The 22,499-nt window shown below is 39.4% G+C and overlaps 2 protein-coding genes across 5 annotated transcripts in view; one reads left to right on the top strand and one right to left on the bottom strand.

Annotated features, from left to right (window-relative positions):
- The window catches only part of LOC126851350 (mediator of RNA polymerase II transcription subunit 20), a 77,905-nt gene that overhangs the window by 8,706 nt on the left and 46,700 nt on the right, over positions 1–22,499 (bottom strand). The gene's annotated exons all lie outside the window — the stretch shown is intronic.
- Positions 5,249–22,499, top strand: part of LOC126851344 (facilitated trehalose transporter Tret1-2 homolog) — a 62,214-nt gene continuing 44,963 nt past the window's right edge. Inside the window, exons 1-2 of one of the 2 annotated variants that reach the window (XM_050595215.1) lie at positions 5,249–5,646; positions 12,116–12,606. In XM_050595215.1, coding sequence (XP_050451172.1) covers positions 12,583–12,606 — 24 coding nt within the window. In that variant the 5' untranslated portion in view covers positions 5,249–5,646; positions 12,116–12,582. Of the gene's footprint in view, positions 5,647–10,194; positions 10,936–11,974; positions 12,607–22,499 lie in introns of those variants that run through there. The other variant, XM_050595214.1, reaches the window with a different exon arrangement.

Below are 22,499 nucleotides of genomic sequence, written 5' to 3'. Positions count from 1 at the left end.
ATTGTGAGCCACTGTGCTCCATGTTGCACCTGCTTTGTCACCGAGCTACTGATCCAATTTCAGGCTGTGAGCTCGCGCGCGCGCGCGCGCGCGCGAGAGAGAGAGAGAGAGAGAGAGAGAGAGAGAGAGGGAGAGAGAAAGAGAGAGATGTTATCGATGAAGTATTACTATATAAAGCGCCGCAACATTACTCGTGCCATAAATCAAACGTAATTTCGGACGCGCCGCGAAATATATGTCGGATAGATTGCGCGCAGTATAATATCTCCGAGAGACTTATAATTAAAACAAGAGCGGGGAATCTGCGGCTAGAGAAGATGAGATGAATTTCGCAATTATTCAGCATCCGGTTCGTCCGTCGAGGATATTTTAAAATGCATCCATCAACTACGGAATGTTATTTCCGTATCGCGGAAGAGAAATTTTCGTTCGTGTGAAAATATTAGATTTAATTATTATTTAATTATCAGATCAATCCTCTTAAGTTTGTTCTTTTTTTTGTTTTTCTTTCTTTTGAGAAAATTTAAATTAAACAAATATAAGTAAAATTATTTTTAATATCAATGATACATCCCTTCATTATTAAAGAGACTCGCTGTCATTTTATTAAAAAAATTCTTTTTATCTGCGTAAGAAATAGATCGTAATAAAAAAAAAAATAAATTATAAATATAAAATTAATAATGTAAATTTGTTAATTACCGCGACATAAAATATCTAACGTTAAACGTGCATTTTAAAGACGATGGTATTATAACGTTGCAACAAATGTTTTCCATCTTGTTTGATTAATACATTTAAGTTACAATGCAATTAATAGTCGGCCGATATTTAAAGAAGCGTTCAACTCGGGAGAATAACTTCGGTATAATGCGGTATGATAACAAATGGGTAACGGATCGAAAGGGTCACTTTCTTCCTCCCCTCTCTTATTCTATTATCGAAAGGGGACGAAGAGATTTGCGATCGCTTTATTAAAAGTTTCGGCTGCTACCAGCGACCGAGCACGACCAACGATCCACCGTCATCAGTGAAAGTTTATAAAACCGATATCTTATATTTTTTCAAAGGGACAGAAAACAGAGAAAAAGCCATTAACGTTTCCGTCGATGCAAATTCTATCTTACGTTTAATAATCAAAAGCATAATAAATTATCAATTCAAGATTTATCTTGTCGGGTTTTATTAATTGTCAAATTATATATATATATATAGAGATATTAAAATATATCTCAAAGATGCCTGTGTAAATTTGACATTCTATTTAACAAATTAGTTTTCAAACAAGTTTTCGATACAAAAAAATGCTAGTATCTCGTTTATAATTGTTTACAATAATTTCGTTCATAATTGAAGTCATAATAAAAAAATTCATAATAAAAAATGCATTATTTCGAAAAAATAATTATCATCTGACTTTAAAAAAAAATCGCTAATGTATCTTCAACTAAAATCATTTGTAATAAATATCTTTTTGCTTACAAATATACATACATAGCTTCAACTACGACGACAAGAGAATCGTGCGGTCGATTCGGGTCAATAAAAAAGAGGCGGCAACGTGTAGTCTAGTCTTTTTTCCGATTTCAGCCCTTGCTCCCCCCTCGGAGTTTGTGACGTAAACAACTTGGAGCATCGTAGGACGCCATTGTGTGCACGGACCCCCGGGGGTATTCCGACCTAACGGTATTCCACCCCAATTTCAAAACGCGATGCCTCTGCGGGACTACGAGAGAGACTTTATTGTCGAGCAATTTATCCTCCATTCAACTCGTCCTTCCGAGGGAGAACTATCCTGGGTGTGCCCACGTGATCCCGTCGTAGGCGTATTTTATCGGGACATTAATTAGGATCAGCGTATGAAGTTGTTACGTTTACGATATCATCGCTTCGCGCGTCCTCGCGTTTTACGAGAATAATTCAAGGATAAAGTCACGTCTTCGCTTTTACGTGTCCTTGTGCACGTCGTTTCATTCGCCGGAAACCGTCCAATAACGAAAATTCAAAATGTCGCATTGATATGTATCTCGTTATGTCTTGCCGCTCGAATTAATTAACGACTGTGTATATAAAAAAAAAAAAAAAAATCCGGACATGCCTCTTTAGCATAAGACGATTCGATCGCTCATAAGCTCCTCGAATCAATCCGGATTAAGCTGTTATATACGATGGCGTAATGACAAATCTCTTTCCCTCTCTCTCTCTCTCTCTCTCCACGATTTTTTAGGCTTTTTATTTCTTTCTTGTTTTGACAATTCAAGCAAAAAAAGAATGTAATCGCTGCTAATCGGACATTTACAATTATCTCTATACTCAAATCAAACTGCAAAAGTAATAACTTTACAATTAAATATAAATAAAAAAAAATAATCGCCCATTCTTTGTTGACAATACAAGATAATTTTTGTCGAATTTTCCTCCTCTCTCTCGCGAAAGAAATAAATATCATTCAGAAAAAAATAATGTTTTCTTCTCCCTTCTTTTTTTAAATATTTCATTTTTGATGACTTTTGACAAATATCTAATATATATTTCGGATTTTTATTTAACCTTATGACGTCACGTAAATTATAGCATTTACTAAATCATTTTCTAAAAAAAAAAAAAAAAATAAAATAAAAATGGAAAATCATCGTTGAAATTTATCCCGAAGAGAATACGGAACAAACGAATAGCTGGCCACTTAAAAAAAGCGGCGCATTACGTCGATTGAAAAATACGACGGAACTTTCCGGACAAGCCGACAAATGCCACCCCTCTCTCAACTACCACTCACCCGACCTACCCCTTTTCGTCTCCGTTCTAAGAATCCCAATCCATCCAAACTAACCCAGACCTAACCCAGTAACTCCAACTCGCGGTCATTGTAGCCCCGAGATAGTCTAACCGATCCCTCTTCTGACCCGTCCTCCGCATCGCGTCTCTCCTCGTTTCTCCTCTTCAATCCTCCCCCTTATTCCCCTCTCTCCCTCTTTCTCCCTTCCTACACCCGCCCTTTCCCTCCTTCTCGACCCCACACGTACAAAACATGCGGATCCGAGTGCGCGACGAAGACGGGGGTTGCCGGGGTTGACGCGCAGGGGGCTTTCGTGCGCGATTCCACAGCCAACCGACGGGGGTAGTGTCTAGGGGGCTGTGTTCTCTCCCTCTCTCAGTTGGCCGCGATTCATCGCCGGGTATGCATGTCCCGGTCGTGGCCGGTTGGGTGGCACGCCAGCGGCAGCAGGTCGAGGAAGCGCGAGAGGGTGGACTCTGGGTCGCGCATCCGTCGCTTTCGTCGCGACCCTCGTTTGCCACCTTCGCCTCCTCCTCCTCCTCCCCCTCCTCATTCTCCACCTCATCCTCTTCCTCCACCTTCTTCTCTTACCGCGTATCGCCGCGTCGCTGCGAATGATTCTTTTCGCGCGCGCGGGGTGATTGACGCTCCCCTTCGTCCGCGGAAGATCGGGCGCGTGGAACGCCTGGATGCGACAACGCGAGTGCAACGTAGGTGATACTCCCGCAGGTGATATCTCCGCGGCAATATGGATGCTGCGGAGGTATCTTAAAATCACATCGCGTTCGATGCGCCGCCGAATCGCGTGATCAGCTGATAAAAAAATTTCGACGCTTAATAAAATTGACCCAATAAATTACTTGTGCGTTCACCCTCTCGCTAGTGTAAATTTTTCGCTGCGAAGTACCTGCGCAGCGAGTATTGGCTTTACACTCCTGGTGATTCTCAACGTGATTCTCCCGTCATTGCCAAGACGCGAAGGGGAGGGGGGGGAGGAGATGTAACGTCGCGAAATTGTGCGAGTAACGCGCGGGGGAAAGAGAAGGAAATGAAAACGTCTCCGGATGCGGCAACGAATGATTGATCGTCGCTGCACAGATGATAATTGCCAAAGTTAATGCGGCGCGAGTTGCACTCCGCCGATTCGCATTCGATTTTAACGCTCGTCGCTTGATAGCGTAGTATCTCGAGCGAGACGCGCCCGTGTTCTAGGATCCATGAGTCAGGAGGAGAAGTAATTTCGCGCTCGATTAAAATCCTACGAAAGGAAGAAGAGTGTCTCGAGAAAACGCGAAATTATTCTCGGCACGCGCGACAATTAACGCTTCGAGGAAATTTCTTAGATTACACGACACCCCCGGGAATACCGATTAATCGGCTATTTACATTTCGCGGAGAATACGAGAAGTAAATAAAATTGCGGAGACAATTGTACGTGAAATTTCAATCCGGAGAAATCGGGATTAAATGGCTAACAGCTGAACGATTAACCATTAAGCGAACGCTTAACGATTGATTGTGTTCTCCTTCCCTCTCGTAGGAACGAAAATAATTGAGAAATAAAAAGTGTCGTAAAAGTTACATAAAAGTAGAAAGCTATGTGACAAATTCTGTCACAGAACGCGCACAACATTAAAAGCATAGTTAAAAGTAAGAACCGTCATTTGTAGCATTATCTTTTAAAAGCCTCGCGTCCCTCGAGAGAGATAATCACGAATAAGAATTACTTACGTGACACTATAACGCGTGTGTCTAAAGTGTTATAAGCTAATATATACGCTGATATATATCTCGAGTATACATAGTGCATCTTGAAAAGAAAATTTCCTCTTCTCGGCGAGCGTCTTAAAGGATCGGATTTAAATTCATCGTCGATGTATGTCCTCTCAAATCGGATCTTTAAATCTTCTCTCGCGTCTATTCCAGAATTAATAAATATCTTTTTCTTTTACGATATCAAAATTAAAAGAAAAAAAATATTGTTTGTATGTGTTTTGTGCGCGCGATCTTTCGATAAAATATTTACCTCGCGCCGCTGAAACTTCCTGTGCGCACGAACCGGGGAAGGGAGGAGAAAAAACGGTCCATTATGTCATAATACGACCGTTGCTGAGTGCACTCGCGTCGCTACGGACGGCTTTACACGCGAACATAATCGCACGTTACACGGACGAAGGAACGAACTTGATTCTGAGCCTCGCGAACCGGCGAGGCTAACAAACTCGTCTCTCCGCGGAGGAATCGTCCGAGAGGAGTGCGACGACGACATTTGATCCCCGGCCGATAATGGATGGAGATGGGCGAGCGAAGGATGTCGTCGACGAGCGACGAGTAAGACGGCTTTGCATAATCCGCCGATCCGCCTCGTCGAGGGTATAGAAGCGAAGGAAGAGACGCGGCCCCTTTTTACCTAGAGGACCTAACCGCCGCTCCGCGAAGGTAGAGAAGAAACGACGACGGGGTGAACGTACGGCAAGGGAAGAAGGCGTCGTCCTGCACCGAGGCCAGGATCCTCGTCGTCGTCGGCGGGCGTTCTCGCGAGAATTCCCCCGAGAAAGATCGTTGTAGACCGGTTGCCGCGCGACGAAAGGAATCGCCGGGATCCTTGTTTCTTTTTTTTTTCTTTCTTTCTCTCCTCCTTCAACAGCGTCGCGCGATGCGGGATAACCAGGGGGAGGAAGCGCATCTCCCCCTCGTCGAAAGCGGAGCAAGGTGATTAATCACCACCGACCACCGCGGACGCATTGACCAGTCGATGCAGCTGCTGCACCCGCGACTCGTCCGCGTAATCTTCTCGGCTCGCACCCAGAGCCGGCTAGACACACGATGATCTCGACGGCGAAACGGGATATAGGAATTATTATCACGGCGTAGGTGACGTTCCATTCGCGAATAGCGTTCGCGGCATGGAATCTGCGGCGTATCGCGGTTTTTACTTGATCGCGGATCTCGCGTCGATCTCGAGAAAACACCGTGACTAAACGATATCGGGATATGATTAATGGCTCTTTGCCCGATGCACGCGACGATATCAGATATAGTGTGTGTGTGTGTGTGTGTGTGTGTGTGTGTGTGTGTGTGTGCGCGCGTGTGTGTGTGTGTGTGTGTGTGTGTGTGTGTGTGTGTGTGCCGGGGTTTAAGATGCGAGTCGAAGGCAACGCGCTGATTCGCCGCGCCGATGAAATCGATTTCGCGCGTACACACGTTGCGATTTCTCTTAGAATTTCTCCGAAGAATATTATTTACTCTACTAAATTGAAAAAGAAAAAGAAAGATTCACTAAAAGAAATTAAAACGCCAATAGAACAGAATATTATTAAACAACTTATATTAACCGCTGTAATATAATTCTATTGACAAGTATATAAATAAAATGGATTATTATTTACATAAAATTAATTATATAAAAAGTAGCATATTAAAAAATTATCCGCATTATTTTTTTAATTGCGAGAAAATTAACAAAGATCGGCGCGACTTATTTTCGATAGAAAAAGCAGAGAGAATCATTTAAAATGACCAGCGCGATCGAGGAGCTTTATGTCACTTGGAAAGGAAGAGCATGTTGCACATGCAGTGTCGCACGTCGGTCCGGTAACAGCTGCATCATGGACACGACGCGTCGCGTCAGCAAAAATTCACTGGCGCAAGGAGTTTACTTATTGTGCACCGGCGCGATCTTTTCCCCGCCGTTTTATATCCCGGCCGCGTAAGCCGCCGGCGATGCTCGGGGTTTATCATACAATTTAATAGCGTTCTGGAAGGTTATTGGTCCGTACAAACTTGGAGCGTTACGAGGGCCGTGGAGAGAAGCTCCTCGTGTTCTCTCTCTTTCTTTATCTCTCTAGCTTTCTTCCCCTATAGACCCTTTCATTTTACGTTCCGCGATCGATCCAACAATTTAATCTGCAGAGAGAACAGCAGCCTTTCTTTCTCTCTATTTAAATTTCTCTCTCTATCTCTCTGTTATCAATAGCGACCGCTGATTTTCCGCTCCTCGAGCATCGGCTGACGATAAAACGTGCTCGATGATCGTTAAGTTATTACATTATTCGTCATTTATTTTGCGAATACATCTATATGTCTTATAACTTTGAAATAACTTTATATTACAATCTCGAATATAAGCGCAGAAATAACTTTCTGCCATAGAATGTTGAATTTTCTCGAATTAGAATATTATTTCAACCTTAATAAAATTCCACCATTAAATTTACGTAATAATCCATAAAACTAAAATTCCAATTTTTAGAGAATGACGCGTATATTATAATTCGAGATAAATTAAAAGAAAAACAATTATAATGTCAGCCATGATAAAATTGAATGATCGAATCTAATATCGATTAAAGCGTATATATATATATATGATATCGATTTTTATGAGATGGAATTTCGCATCGACTTTATGGGGTTCGTCGCACGTATCGATGACCGGCGAGATATTGCGTTCGGACGATTGTAATTATTTTTCGTACACTTGTAACGTTAGGGGAGTGTACTGGCCTCCTCAATGCGTTCTAATTCCCACGCGCGATAATTTAAATTAATCCTCGCTGCAGCGAGACAACTGATTTAATGCGTTGCTTAATCCGGCCTCTGACACGTTCGCGCGCGCGATGAGTTACGGTAATTCGCGCGCAAGACAGGATCCATTTACAATGGAGACATTTACAGGGTAGATACACACATGCGCGTGATTGCGTGTGGGCGTTTTAATACACATATGTTTTTGTTATCTCTGACGCAATTACCGGAAAGTGTGTTATGTGATTTTTCTCTCTTCGAAGATCGCAATCTTATTAGTTCCAGCTAGATAAATCATAATGATCAGGCAGTAAACACAGTCGAATTAATAAACGTATATATTATATTTTTCATTCATTTGTCCATCAATATTAATCAAGAATTCAAAGTTTGGTAAAAAGAAATATTTTTGAGAGAGACGAATTTTTCTCTCCGATAAGACGAGCGAAACTTTTCATTTATATTTATATTAATTGAATAGAGAATAAGATGCAATTGTATAAATATATATATATATATATATATATATGTGTGTGTATATGTATATATCAAATAAGTCACAATTTCATAAAATTATAATTCAATACGCGATTAAATTTTTAAGCATACACGCACCCCGGCTTTTACGTGAAAAAATTATGTGGTCGCTCTTGGTAGTTTTTCTTTTAAAGAAAATTTGTTATTAAAATTTGAAGGCACGTCTTAGACCACACGCGAGAGAGATAATTCGAACACGCGGACGTGCGACGCGTTCGTAAATCGTGGAGTATGGCATGGATGGATGAAGAGTAAACGAAGGTCTCGTATGTGTACGTGTGTGTATATGCGCGAGCGATAAATTTCCGATTCACGATGCTGTAGATTTCGTTTGTATAGCGGGGCGTATACCTCCGCCAAAGTACTTTCCACTTTCCTCGCCGAGCATATGAAAAAAGTTCAAGTTTCCGTACCGGAAGTCGTCATTTTGATTTCTCTCGCGCGCATCGATGAGAGAGAGAGAGAGAAACGACAGAAAATTTCAATTGAAATGACAAGCTAATTTCTCAGAAAGATTCTCATAACAGTGATTTGTAATAACCGAGATCTACTGATAACCGTTGATTAGAGCTAAGTAAATATAAATATTAATCACAAATGAAAAAAATAGTGGCATTTTTAATTTGAGATAATAAAGATATTTGATAATAATATTTTTATATTGCAAAATTTTTTTTTGAATATAAGAGAAAAATCAATGAGCAAGAACGAAAGAAAAATTTCGCTTTTAATTCCGTTTGCGATCGCGACGATGCGTCGATGAATGCGTGATGATCGACATCAATAAACTCGTAATTAAAGACCATTCATATCGATACGGATTCGACGTGATTTAACGATACACGCGGCCATCGATCTTTGCTCTCGTCGCGAAAAAAATTCGCGTGCCGCAATGGATTTCCGATTGAGTGTAATTGAACGCGACGTCGAGCAATAACGTTTCCCGATATTAAACAAACACGCTAACGAATATCATTCATAACTATTACATTGACGACGTCAAATACAATCGAGGCGACGTATCTCGAAATGCCGTTACGAAATGCGAATATGAGCGCAACAGTATCGCGCGTGCGGTCATCCGTGAAATATACACGTACTCTCCGTGCATTATAATAAATAAGCGATTAATTTAGAAGCAAAACGATCGTGTCGGATTCTCAGATCAGCGAGCATCAAGATTTTCTCGCACTTTCACAGTTTGCGTATTTTATTTTAGCAGCCGCCGAACTCTTTTCATGAATTTTTTAATAATATCAGACGACTGGTAGCGCGTCGCGACTGATTACGACAATTTATATCCGCGTCCAGGTTGTCATTTAATTCTGATCGATTACCAAGTCGCGCGGAAAAGCGTGACGCCTGCTTTCATTTGCGTGGAGGTAGAAGGACGGGTTCCTTCCATCGGCGTTCGCGATTGCGATTCGTATCTTTTGCGCGACGCGAGTGAAAAGGTCGCGATCGCGAAAGATCCTCTTTTCCTCGTAGCGGTACACAGAGATCAAAAACTTTTCAACCAGCTTAGCCAGAAAGAAAAAGAGAGAGAGAGAGAGAGAGAGAGAGAGAGAGAGAGAGAGAGAAAGAGAAAGCGAGCCGCGTCTCATAATTTATTCTCGCGCGAGCGAGAGAGAAGCACTTTGTGTAGAGAAACCTGCCATCGAGCATAAAGAAGAGTGTAAGGGATTCCTGTCTCTCCTCTCTTCGAGTTCCCTTTTTTATATCCACTCGGCAGCGTCACAAATCCCACAAACGAGCCGGGACATATTACTCTCGTCTGTCTCTCGTTCATTCGCTCCCTTTTTTTTCTCCTCCTTACGCGTCTTTCATTTTTCTTTCTTCTAATTGCCGCGGCGCGACCGCGATATTTATCGTCACAAGACGGAATAAATATATACAATTAAACAGAGTTGAACGATAATTACATTTATATACAACACGATAAAAATTTCTAATAATTTATAAATATATAAAGAGTTAAATATAATTATTTTTTGTAATAAAACAGCAATTTATATATTATTTTTTTTTTTAATAATAATGTACGCGCGAGCTGTATTAGAAATAGTACAATTCGTACATGACTATGCGCGGATTAAAAAAAAAGGCCGGTGCATCATATATTTGGAGAGAGAAAGAGCGAGATGGAGGAAGAGAGTGAAACATGTCATGTACGTTTTTTCAATTAACGACCGACGAGATTTCGCCGCGAGCGTTGCGAAAAATACAACGTTTCTGTCAGTGTCACGTGTTCGGCGTAACTGATGTCCGATCGATCGATCGGACGCTAGTCGCGTTAGATAGACACGCCGCACCGATTATCCCTCCTCTTCTCCCCCCCCCCATGGTAGATCGGAAATAAATAGTTCGCGATAAAATTGACCGATCTCCGTTTATTTGCGCGGAACAATGTACACTCGGTTTGAAAATGTGACCGATTCAGCGAGAGAATAAACAATGCATGACCAATATGTCATGTTGTTGCTCGCAACAGCTGATCGTTACGGCACACGTAATCATGTAATATTGATTAACGAGCAAGATTATTATTCGCAATTATTGCGACGGGAGAGACGATCGAAGATTTTTTTCAAGAGGAGCGCGTGAAAGTTCGAAGTCATCAAATCTGAAAGGATTAAATTCCGCATTCGTGACGAGACAAATTCGACGAGACGGAATCGATTCTTTGACGATCGATCAACGTCTATATCCGTGACCCGAAGGTCTACGTGCATCGCGTCGCCTTAATAAGATCGAGAGAGACGGAGCGAGAGACGAATCTCTCTCGAAACGATCTCCGTCCAATATTTTCAACGGACGATCGGGAATAGTCGTGAATCAAATCGCCGGTTAATCCGACCGTAATTACGGGTAAATTCAATCCGCGTATATTAATAGCCGTGCCGCGCCGATGCGTCGCGTAAGTTATCGGCCGACTGCTGCCGGGGACAGGGCTGAATTTGGTGACCCGATATCACGTCGTCCGGTGCGCGATATTGGCAGGATAGCCGCACTTCGGAATCTCAGAACGAGAGAAACAATAGTCGACGAATTGCGTTATCTGTAACGCTGCCGATCCCTTTGAATGACATTTCATCGTTAGCGAAAAATATTCCTCTTGAAAAATGAATATCCTCTCAGCTCCCGCTTGCATTAACGTCGATGTGTATTTTGCAAAAAAAATTGATAATAAGATGGAGAGCGCGCGTGACGATGATATTCTTTTGCACACACAACGAAAATAATTTTTTTCATTGATAAAATATTTCGAGAGATCGCGAAATATTTCGAGAGATCGTGTCAAACTTTGCACACGTCGCGAGTGTCACATTTTTTTTGTTAACATCTTTGAACGCGCACTCTTTACCGCGTCCGATTTTATTTCCGTTCCGTTAACGGACAGCATGGATAATAACAGCCGGACGATGCATTCCTCGACTGTTCGCGCGCGCGGAGGAGCGTTGGATTTTTGCATCGCGCGAAGTGACGTTGCATCGTCGGCACCGCTAATGGACTGCAACGTTTTTACAGGCGGAGCTAAAAGCTCCGGTCCATAACGGTGACGTTTTGAACGCGTACTATTTATAGTTGTGCACTATTAGGCAGGTCTGATACGATAAGATATGTGGACAAGCGAGTGAAATGTTAAAAATGTCAAATCGCGATTCTACGAAAGCGCATCAACAAAGAGCGACACGATCGGAAATCCTAAAGTATTAGAAAAGAATTTTATGTATTTTTTTATTTTATCTCTTATTTAAAAAAAAAAAAAGATTTAAGCAATATGACAAATTGATAATTGAGAACGAACAGTCTGTATAAAATTTAATACAACGCGCACATATGATTATGAAAAATCGCAACTCAAAGCTCGACTTTCATATTTTTACCGAAAACTTCACGTTTGACACACTTGCGAGTATTTTTTTCTCTCTCCATCCGGATAATCTAATTTATTTGCGAAAGAGACATTTTTTCTCGCAATGTAATATTTTTCTCCCCTTCCTCCGAGGATTTAAAAATTTTTATCGCTCGTAATATCTTTCAGTGAGTGAATCGCGCAGATTCATTTCATTTCATTCAAACAAATCATCGAAAAATAAATAAACTAAGCTAAATCCGTGTATTTTTTTATAGAATAAAAGAAGAGACGCGCGTGCCCTCTCTTCGCGCCGAGAATCCATGCCGTCTTCGAGATACGTCCAAGACGTAATATCCTCCGACACATATCCTTTTCGCAAAAACGGTCTTTCGTAAAATAAAATCTACGCGACGTAGGTGGTGCACGTGAGCCGAGAATAGGAAGAAGAGATAGTCGGAGAACGTACAACCCAGACGCGTAGAAAACAATCGTGCACGCGCGCGAGCAAAAGCGACAATAATGACGACACTAAGAGATAAGTGCGGAACCCCGACAATAAATATATGAGACTGATATCGCCCGTGGAAACGAAAAGGATAACGCTCTCATCCATGCAGAAAAGAGACAGCCAATTAACGACTGCGCGCGCGAATTATTCTCCTCTTGCCCCTCTTCCGCATCACCCGCGTGGACAAAACGTCTTCATATCTTCCCGCGAAGAGAATACTTTGAAGATATCACGAAAGTATCGACTGGCTAGCTTCGAACGAAGCGAAGAGAACATGGAAATCGCGAGCATTGACTTTGCGAGCATCTCCGAGACGTCGTGCGCGAGTTCCTAAACGAGGGGGAAAGAAAATAGCTGGCGAAGAAACGTAAAGAGATGTCACTGAATCACAGATATTACGTAAGTAATCGGGCTTGTTTTACGAATGCGAGGGGAAATAAATCGTGAAGATAAGAGTTTTATGCTTGTATCATTACGAGTGATAATGCGCGATTTATATATACATATTTATCCGGTTTTTAGATTAAAAATAATTGAATTTAGAGATATTTTTCTCTGTCCATTTCGCTTTGCGGCTTTTAAATTCAAACATTCTCGTTTAGAAGATAATTCGTTTTTCTCTTCGCGCACGCAGATATGCGCCTTGATATTCGCGTTGTTGTATTCATCCTGACGCGAGCAAAAGTTTTTAGTTACGAGAGCTGCTGAAGAAGCACTCGTCGCTATCAACTTTAAAGTCGGTTAGTGGGTTGGCCGCACGCTCGTCGTAAGTGAGAGATAAATATTAAAAGAGAATTTAACTGAGACGCACAATTGCAGTTCAGTCGCAACAATAGTCACGATATGATGATGAACAACGTTATCAGCAATTATTTCCGAAAAGTTTTATAATTATCAAAATAATTCATCTTACGTACGTGTGTTATAATATAAATGTAAATATTTATATTATTATTATAATTATATAAATATATTATTTATATTAATCATATATTACAATACATTATATCTAATAATATATTCATATAATTATTATATAATAATAATTATAATATAAATAAATTATAATATAAATATAATATAATATATATTATAATATATAATATATATTATAATATAAATAAAATATAAATAAATAATTCATATATAAGATTTGATATACTAAGATAATTAATATCATAATAATATAAGTAATAATAATTAAATTAAAATTTCGGAGTAAGAAAGAGAGAGATAGTTCCGTTTCCCTCTGTCGAACAAATGACGTTGCTCCAGTTAATAAAGTATGCCGAGATTACGCGCTACTACGACAATGCGGCGTGCTTGACGACAAATTCGAATCTCCTCTCGGTATATCTCCTCTACGGTTATTGTTCGCAATGGCCGTAGCAAGAACATAATAGATAAGCGTGGACCTCTCGCCGGACGGCAGCAACGTTGCTGCCAGATATCGACCGCTACTGTCTCCCTCCCGTTCATCTCCCGCAGCGAGAGAATGACATGCATCCAAAAATTAAAACTATCTCATTTAAATCTCTTCACCCGCGCCGAGAGAAAAAAACATCCTCAGCGTGCTCTTTCCCTGCGCTTCATCTCTCAAATAATAATGAATAATTAAAACGCCCTTCTATACGTTACGCGAAGCTTTTTTTTTACGCGACAAAAAATTTCTTGTTTCGAGTTTTATATATTGATTGTATACTTTGCATAAGTGCAACAAAAGTATCTCGAGTCAGCCGTGTTCACGATCGAAAGAAGAGGAGATGGGGATTATTTATCCATCCTATATATTGATTCTCGGGGCACATATGCGACATACATTATTGTCATTACCTCGTCGTGTTTGATGGGAAGACGTAGAGCGCGTTTAAGAACGACTAGGATGACATCGACGAGAGAGGACGTATAAAATATGCGCGGTAAAAGTGTCGCTGACACGTTGGAAAAATTGCTACTGCAGCCGAAAGAATAAATTATCGATATATCCGCGTTCTCCCATCCGCTTTTACAAGCAATCGCGAATTTGCACTAAGTTAAGAAGGAAGGATGCGCCGAATTTTCCTGAGAAATATTAGTCGTCAAACACCAATCTCTCAAACTTGTCTTCGTATCCAATATGTCGATTATCGCAGGAATCATTAAAAGGAGCATCGATACGTCGAGATAATTATCATCGCAAAGAAAGACGAGATAATTGCGCGTTAAAAGTTCAATTAGAGAAGCGATTAAGTGTACGATCGATCATCTGAGGAATGTTATCCGAGAGAGAGAATTTTAGAAACGATTAGCGAACTATTTTCTCTAAAGTATATCGTAATCTTTGCTACCCGTCCTGACAGAAAACGACGATCGTAATAAAAAAAAATAATTATATTAAAAATATAATTTGAAAATAAATGATTAAAAAAATGCGAATAATAATCAACAAGAGCAGGAAACCCAAGCGAGAAATGTCGGAGAAAAATTGGAGTGTTATATATATTATGTTTAAACTTTATTTTGCCATTAGCATTCGGTCTACTAGAAACGAATAGCACCGGTAATAAGTCCAAGTTTTTTAAGACGCGCGGTGTTCCGCGAATTTTGCAGCAGAGGAGATCAAAGTCTTTATTGTTGAGCGGCAAGAATACTTAGCACTTTAACGAACAAAGGCCTCGGACATCAAAGACTTTGTTGTGAGCTAATGAGAAATTATTTGTACATAGCGTATACAGATCGCTTCAAATATCGTGCATCTTCTTTAAATACACACAGACATTAAGCTAATGATTTTTTTCTCTTATTACAGATGTCAACAAGATTTAAGTTTTATATTTTAAGTATTACGAGCGATTGAAAATTAAACTCAATCTTGGCGAGTTAAGCTTCAAAAGTGCAACTGCCGATTAAAATTCCACAGAAACGTATTAAGTCTTAGCACGCAGATGTTGTATTGTCACAAGAACAATGCAATATATATTTCGTCGACGGCAAATAAATGACAAAATTAAGTCTCACGCGGGTTTATCGACCGTACTGGTATTTCGCGCCCGAAATTCAGGTGATCGGTACCGAATAATGCAGATTCGCAGCATGTTTATTCATAGACTGTCGCTTGGGCACCACGTGCGTCGCAGACGCACGTTGCACGCGCGTCGAATCCGCACTGCTAATCGCGATGCATTGTTATTTTGCTCCGTTGAACGAGATACTTTAAAGGTGTCTGAATCATCTCATCTATTCGTAGAGACAAGGCTATACGCGGGTATACGCGAGACGTTAGAAATGTTCTAATACAAGGTGTCTACTCAAATCTTGTAAAAACAACTGCCTGATTTTCCAGGTATTTTTGTTCAAAATTCCAGATGAAGAAAATATTTAAAAAATTTTTTACTGCAATTTTTTGTTATTGTACGTATTTTCTAATGTTTTTCATTCATTACTAAAAATAAAAATTGGCGGATTATCTGCTGCTTATAGTATACAAGTAAAATTATAAAAAAAGAATTTGTTTACAAAGCTCCGCGAGTCTCAATAAAATTCTCTGAAAATTCCACGTTCTTCATATTTTCCCAGGGAGTAGACATCTTGTAAAAGGATATTCCTCCAAACGCCCTATGTTTATATCCTAATACTTTATAGGACAAATCTTAAGTTCGAGATGTGAAATTTGAAATATATAACATGTTAAATGCATTATATACCAGTGTTATCGCTCGTAAATATCTCACTTTATTCCAAATGATCGTGATTCATAAATATCTAGCTACGAAGAGAGCGCGTCATTTACGACACCAACTCTGTCAAGACGTGCGTCAAAATGGTGGACAAAATTGCTGCTGTCGACTTTCGTCATCGCGTTTGTTGCGAAAGCGTTCTGTCTGTCTGTCTACGTTTAACTTCTCTCGAGTTTCTCGTACGCGGACTGATTGACGTGTACATCGCGATCACTTTTCTCGACGCGACGTCAGCGATTTTTCGAAATGGCATAACGACAGATTTGCAAATTGATTCCTATGCGCGCACGTAGATCCGTATTAGCCTATTTCCTTTGCGCACGCCCCCGATGTACCATCGTTCGCTTTCGCGATAGAAAATGTAGATACAATACGAGAGTTAAATCTTGTAAAAAAAAAAAGCCTGGAAAATATTTCAGAGATATTTTTGTCAAAAACTCTACGTAAAATTATAAATTTAGAAATGCAACTTTTTTAATTTTTTATCATGTGCGTCTTCCAATGTTTTTTATTCATACAAAGAGAAAATAAAGAGCCACTTGTATAAATTTCAAATGTTTAATCTGAAAATATAGTATTTGAAAAGAATTGAATAGTTTTTATAAAGCAAACATTTTTTTATTCGTACACGACGTGAAAATAGAAAATTTCTTTTTATTAAAAAAAAGCAATAAAGAGAGACACGATATATATTTATAATATATTTGAAACAAATATAACTGACAACCTCTCTGCCTAATATACGGCCTATAAAAATAATATAAGAGCAAAATTATTAAATACAGAATTTTTTTAAATTTTTTCTAAGTTACAATACAATTCTCTGAGAATTCCAATTTTTTTCAGGGAGCAAGTACTTTGTACGAGCTTCGAAAAATTAGTCAAGTGCGCTCTACATGAATTTTTTACAAAGTATAAATTTTTAGCGGACAAAATATTTTCACACGTTTTTATCACAAAGTAAAATATATTACTATATACATAATATTCGTCGAGTTTACCGTACGTGAATACGATGCTGTTTCGAATAGCTTCACGGATGCCAGGTGACGTGAAAAATGGTCACGATCAAGAATCACGAAGCAACATTGCACAAACATATTCCAAAGATAATCCGAGTTTTCGAGATGCGATATACCTTCTCGCGCAATCCCGTCGGCAGCGATCGATGAGATTCGAGGGCGAGGAAGTCGATCGCTACCGTTTACGTGACCTCGAAGGGTATTATGGTCGAGTGGTTGAGTTCTAATAGGATTAAACGCCGGGTCGCAATAGGGTCGAATTATCAATTTCGCCATGGATGGTCGTCCGAGAGATTCGCGAGGGCAACTCGGTCAGAAATTCATCGCGCGATATTTATCGAGCTTTTCCGAAACTTACTAAAGATCTCGTGCCGACAGCGATCGGCGTTAACCTTGCACAAGCACAACTTTCGTTATACTATCAACGCGACCGACGTCACGACGGTGTCAACGTAATGAACGCCACGACACTAATGGAATGTTCAGATAACATGCGCGGAGAAATTACTGTGTACTTACGTACTTTGTAGAGGTCAATGACGCGTCGTCGTTCCTCTCCGCCGTCCTCTGTCAGACTGATCGGTTCGCGATCACGCAGTTGATAACGTACTATAATATTCTATTGTATACAAATAGTCGCGTCAAGGACAATGTTTACATAACGCGGAGAGATTACTGTGTATATACCTTGTGTAGGTCGATGACGCGTCTTTCCTTTATGCTAATAATATATAATATTCTATTATATATAATTCGTCGACGCGTCAAGAATGTCGCACGTCTTTGTAAACATCGATTACTAGAGGTTGATTAAAACATCACCGTTCGTTTTCGTCGCCGTTCTCGTTCGCTATTTTAGAATATTCCGAGATTTTGTTGGAGTAATAAAAATCTTTTGCTTTATCTATGAGAAAGTTAACTGAGCCGTCATAACAAACGTTTTAAAGGCTCAGCTACTCTAATATGATCAAAAATTGATAATATTTTGAAGAATATTAGATATTCTCTTTGTGCCTTTTATATATGTTTTTATTAATGTTTAAACAGTATGTCAGTATTTTTAAATCTTGAATATTTAATTTTTTCTTTTTTGCTTAATATGAGTCTTTGCCCGCACATTAAAAAACGACGATATGACATACTGTTTCTGGCGTAATAAAAACAAAAAAACTCGGTCTAATTTTATTCCAAAGGATATTTTAGAGATACTGAACTTAATTAAGATTTACAAAATTAATATTTAATATTTTTTTCTGATTTTTTAAGAAATGAAAAAATTTCAGAAAAATTGAAATATTGTATTTAATTTTTAAATATCATTACTTCGTTATTTTCCACTTTTCGTTTAATGAAATTAGGTTTAGTATCCCGTAAATATTATAGAAAATAAAACTAAAACGAATTTTTTTATTTCAATCAATTACACAAGGAGCAACATGTCATACGTTTTTGAACACGCTATGCGCTCGTATTAAACAAAAAAAAAAAAAAATTAAATATGCAAAATTTAGAAACATGAACGTTAAAAAGAACAATTTCTAATATTCTTCAAAAAAAAAATTTTAATATCATTAAATCTTTATACTGCTCGAGAGACTGAGTCCTTAATTCATACGAGCATTGAGGACCGTGCTAATCCTGTTATCGTAATGAACCCTTGACGAAAGCGCGGGATTTAATAGAGTGGGAAGCTAATGCGACGGTAATACGGTCGGAAAATTTTGTTTAGGTCAACAACGCGTTACGCTGTATTTACACGGCTGGCATAATGGCCATTAGATCGATCACGCCGCAGCGATCGATCGATCGCGTTGGAAATATGATATTTAATATTCCGTCGTAATCTCGCCACAGTGTGAAGCGTATATCATTATCTAACTTTTAAAATCATTATCTTCTAAATGAAGTTTCGGAAAACGATGCCGCGCTTTGTTTAAATTTGTCGAAAATTCGTATCATCAAAGGCGGCGCGATAATGAGATCTTTGTAGAGTAAATTATTAACTTTGAAGATAATGTATTTCTAAAAAAATTATCTCGTTACGTATAAAAAAAAACACGTATATCCCGCGAGAATTGAATTTTGCGTAGAACTGCGGTGGATACACGGCGGGTTGTCGCGTTTTAGTGAGAGGGTGGCAGCGGTGCAGAAAGGAGGCCGGGAGGAGGGTGTGGGCCATACTGCCAAAACCCGCGACCTAGATACCGATCGACCCACCGACACACATTAGAGAAACCAAGAGAGGAAAACCGAGGGATCGAGGAAGGGAGAGAGAGAGATGGAAGCGACGCGGGAAACAAAGATCGACGGAGATAGAATGAAAGAAGAGAGAGACGGATCGAATGCAGGAATGCGACAAAGGGGCAAAGGAGAGGAAAGAACGAGGCCGGAATCGAAAAAGTAGGGGAGAGAAAAATTCATTTCTGTGTGCGCGTAGCGCGTGTTCGAGCGCATCTCTTTAAAACCAATTCCTTCTTTCTTTCTCTCTCGACAAAAGTCAGTGCATTCGATGCGCGCTGCGGATGCAAATCTAAAGATGTACACGTACGTTATTACCGTGGCTTATATAATACTTTCAGGATAGACAGCGCGATGCATTTTATTTCCAGCGGCGAAGTGCACTTAAATGCCGTAGCACGGCCGCGGAGAGTGGTCTCTCTCTCTCTTTCTCTCTCTTTTCCTCTCGCTGTTTCTTACGCGAGATGCATCGTTTAGAATGGCCTCGAGGATGTTGCGTGCGCCTTTGAAAAGCTTGTTGAATTAATCGGATTTCTCCAGCGGCGAGAATTGCAAAAAAAGCCTATCGTTTCCTACACTTGTGTATTCAAATAATTTCTTTTGCGTATATCTCGAGTAGAAAAGAATGTTGTTCGTTCGCCGGAAGAATAGAAGTTTTCTCTCATCTCCGCTTACGTTTCAATAAAGCATCCCTATATTATTGAATTTCTTAATTTCTGATACTCTCTGCTCGCGCGATTGACGATAATCGCATGATGCTTACGACACGGCAGGAGACGAGATTGTCCATTAGGGAGGTCGAGTGGTACAATTTCGAAATCAGTCGTCGTCGCGATAAACTTAACCCGTACAAGTTTGTGGGACAATCCGTTTATGCATATTATCGTTCGAAAGGTGGCACTGGAGTTATAGGACTTCGTGTCTCATAAAATTTAACATCATTACACACAAACAAAGTTCAAGATTACTGCGTGGTCGTAGTCGAGAGTGCCTCCTACGTAACTACAACTGTCATCGTTCACGCGATCGTAATCTCGCGCGAATCTATCTGCTCGCCGACAATTGTCATTCGGCATTTTTACGCGGATCGAAAAGAACAGTAAAACGTTCCAAATATAAATAGCAAAATATATATATATATATATATATATATATATATATATATATATATATATATAATCAAAAATATGCTTTGATAAGAGAAAATGTCGACTCAAATCTTTTTTTAAAAAATTCTCTGTTTTTGAAAGTATTTTTATTCGAAAGATAGAGAGAATATTTTAAGGATTTTTTAATGCAACTTTCTAAAATAAGTTTTTTTTTTTCTATTATATGCATTTTCTGTAATGCTGTTTCTGTATATGCATTTTCTCGTAATGCTGTTCATTCATAAGAAGGAAAAGCACAAAGCCATTGAAGTGCTAAATTTGCAAATGTATTGTAAAAAACTATATAGTTTTTGTGAGATAAATATTTTTCATTTATGTACTATTTTCATTTTTTATCACTAAATTTTTTAATAAGAAAAAATATATATATTCAATACTTTGTTAAGATATTAAATATATATAAAAAGAGAGAGTTAGTTTAGACACACATAATTATCACAACTTGACTTATCGATGAACGCTTACAATATAAGAGCAAAATTATCAAAGAGAGAATTTTTTATATTTCCTCATTAAAATTCCATAAGAATTCCTTAATATTTCCAAGTAAAAAAAAAAAAAAAATTCCTGAGGATTTCAGATTTTCCAATACATAGACATCCCGTATAAAATGCGCAAAATTGCGGTTGCGTAAATCTGGAGCGTTAAAATTGACAGATAAATCGACAGATAAATCAGACATGATCTGCAACCGTGAACAGATGGATCCAATTACATGGTAGAAAGAATGAAAGAATGCATCGATGGCAAAATCGAGAAGCAAAAGACATCGGAAAAGGGACGCGAACGAAAGACGTCTCGAGCAAAAGATCGAAGACTCTTCCGGACAGAGAGAACAAAAGCTTGTTTTTCGAGCTTATTTATCAACGTCCGCGGGAGCGGAAAGGAACGCTCGCTCGTATGACGGAATAGTGTAGCGGGGCGCGAGTTTCTTCTGCTTCAGTCGAGAAAATGGCCACGGTTCTTATCGTCGTTATTAAAGAACAGAAAGAGCGGACTTGTCGTAGTGACGGCGATTAAAAATGTACTATTTTATGCGGAAAACACGCGGCTCTCCCTCTTTCTCTCTGTCTCGAGGAGAGAATAACGTACGAGAGTAATACTTGGCGCGAATCATCGCGTCGTAAACCGATCCGTTTAATTAGCATCATAATCTCGCTCGTGAATTGTGTACGCCTGCCCGTGTGTAAAATATAACCGAGAGAGCCGTTGGCTCGCTGCCAGACTGGAGTAATGTAACAAAGTTAATTTCTGCAATAAAAGAAGAAAAGCCTCGAGATGCGTATAATCGAAAAGGATGCGCAACCATAATTTCGTTGTTTTGTCTTGACAATATGCGTTTGTTTATACGATTTACATGAGCTGAGTATAATATATTCAGATTTGTCTACGGACGTAGCTTGAAATCTCAAGAGAGTCTATCCAGAATAATTTCTGCTGTACAGCGTCCTAAAGGGACATTCAACTGGCGGGCAGGATTAAGGACAAAACGTGAATACGACATTACGACGCCGAGGATGAAGAGACAGTTTCCCTTATCGAGTCCACGTTGACGGAACTATGATATATATATATACTTTATCCCGGACTATATTTATGCTTATAAGCAAGTTTCTATAAAGGTAACGAGAATTGCTTGGAGCGAAAATACGAGGGCAGCTTCCTTATTAAATCCGCTCTACGACAAAATATAATGTCAGACTCTTTAGCGTCAAGTAATTCGTAAAAAGAGAGTGATATCGTGTCGTCTTTAATTAAATTGAACGATCTGTACGTGTGATAAAGAGGAAAAGCGTCGCCGCGTCCGTCATTTTTCTAATCAAAAAATTGGATAAACAAGCGAATGAATATATTTATGCATCGAAAGGCGTTCGCGATAACCGCTCCGTCATCGTTGAATTGTTATAAAAGAATAAGAAGATAAAAATGGACGAGTCAAAAATCAATAATAATCGATACCAAGAAGAAAAATTCGGGAAATATTTGATTCTTTTCTCGTTCGTTCGCGACGAAACGTATCGGTGTGTTATAACTCGATTCGACTGCCGAGATGAGATTGCAACTGGCGTCAAGTAGGTTAACGCGACGGACGAGTATCCGCGGAATTTTGCAATTTTTTTCCTCGCGGAGACAAACGAAGGGCCTGG

The sequence above is a fragment of the Cataglyphis hispanica genome, chromosome 8 (genome assembly GCF_021464435.1).
Source record: "Cataglyphis hispanica isolate Lineage 1 chromosome 8, ULB_Chis1_1.0, whole genome shotgun sequence".
Lineage (NCBI taxonomy): Eukaryota > Metazoa > Arthropoda > Insecta > Hymenoptera > Formicidae > Cataglyphis > Cataglyphis hispanica.
The sequence above is the reverse complement of the archived record's forward strand: the minus strand, read 5'-3'. Positions and strand labels throughout refer to the sequence as shown.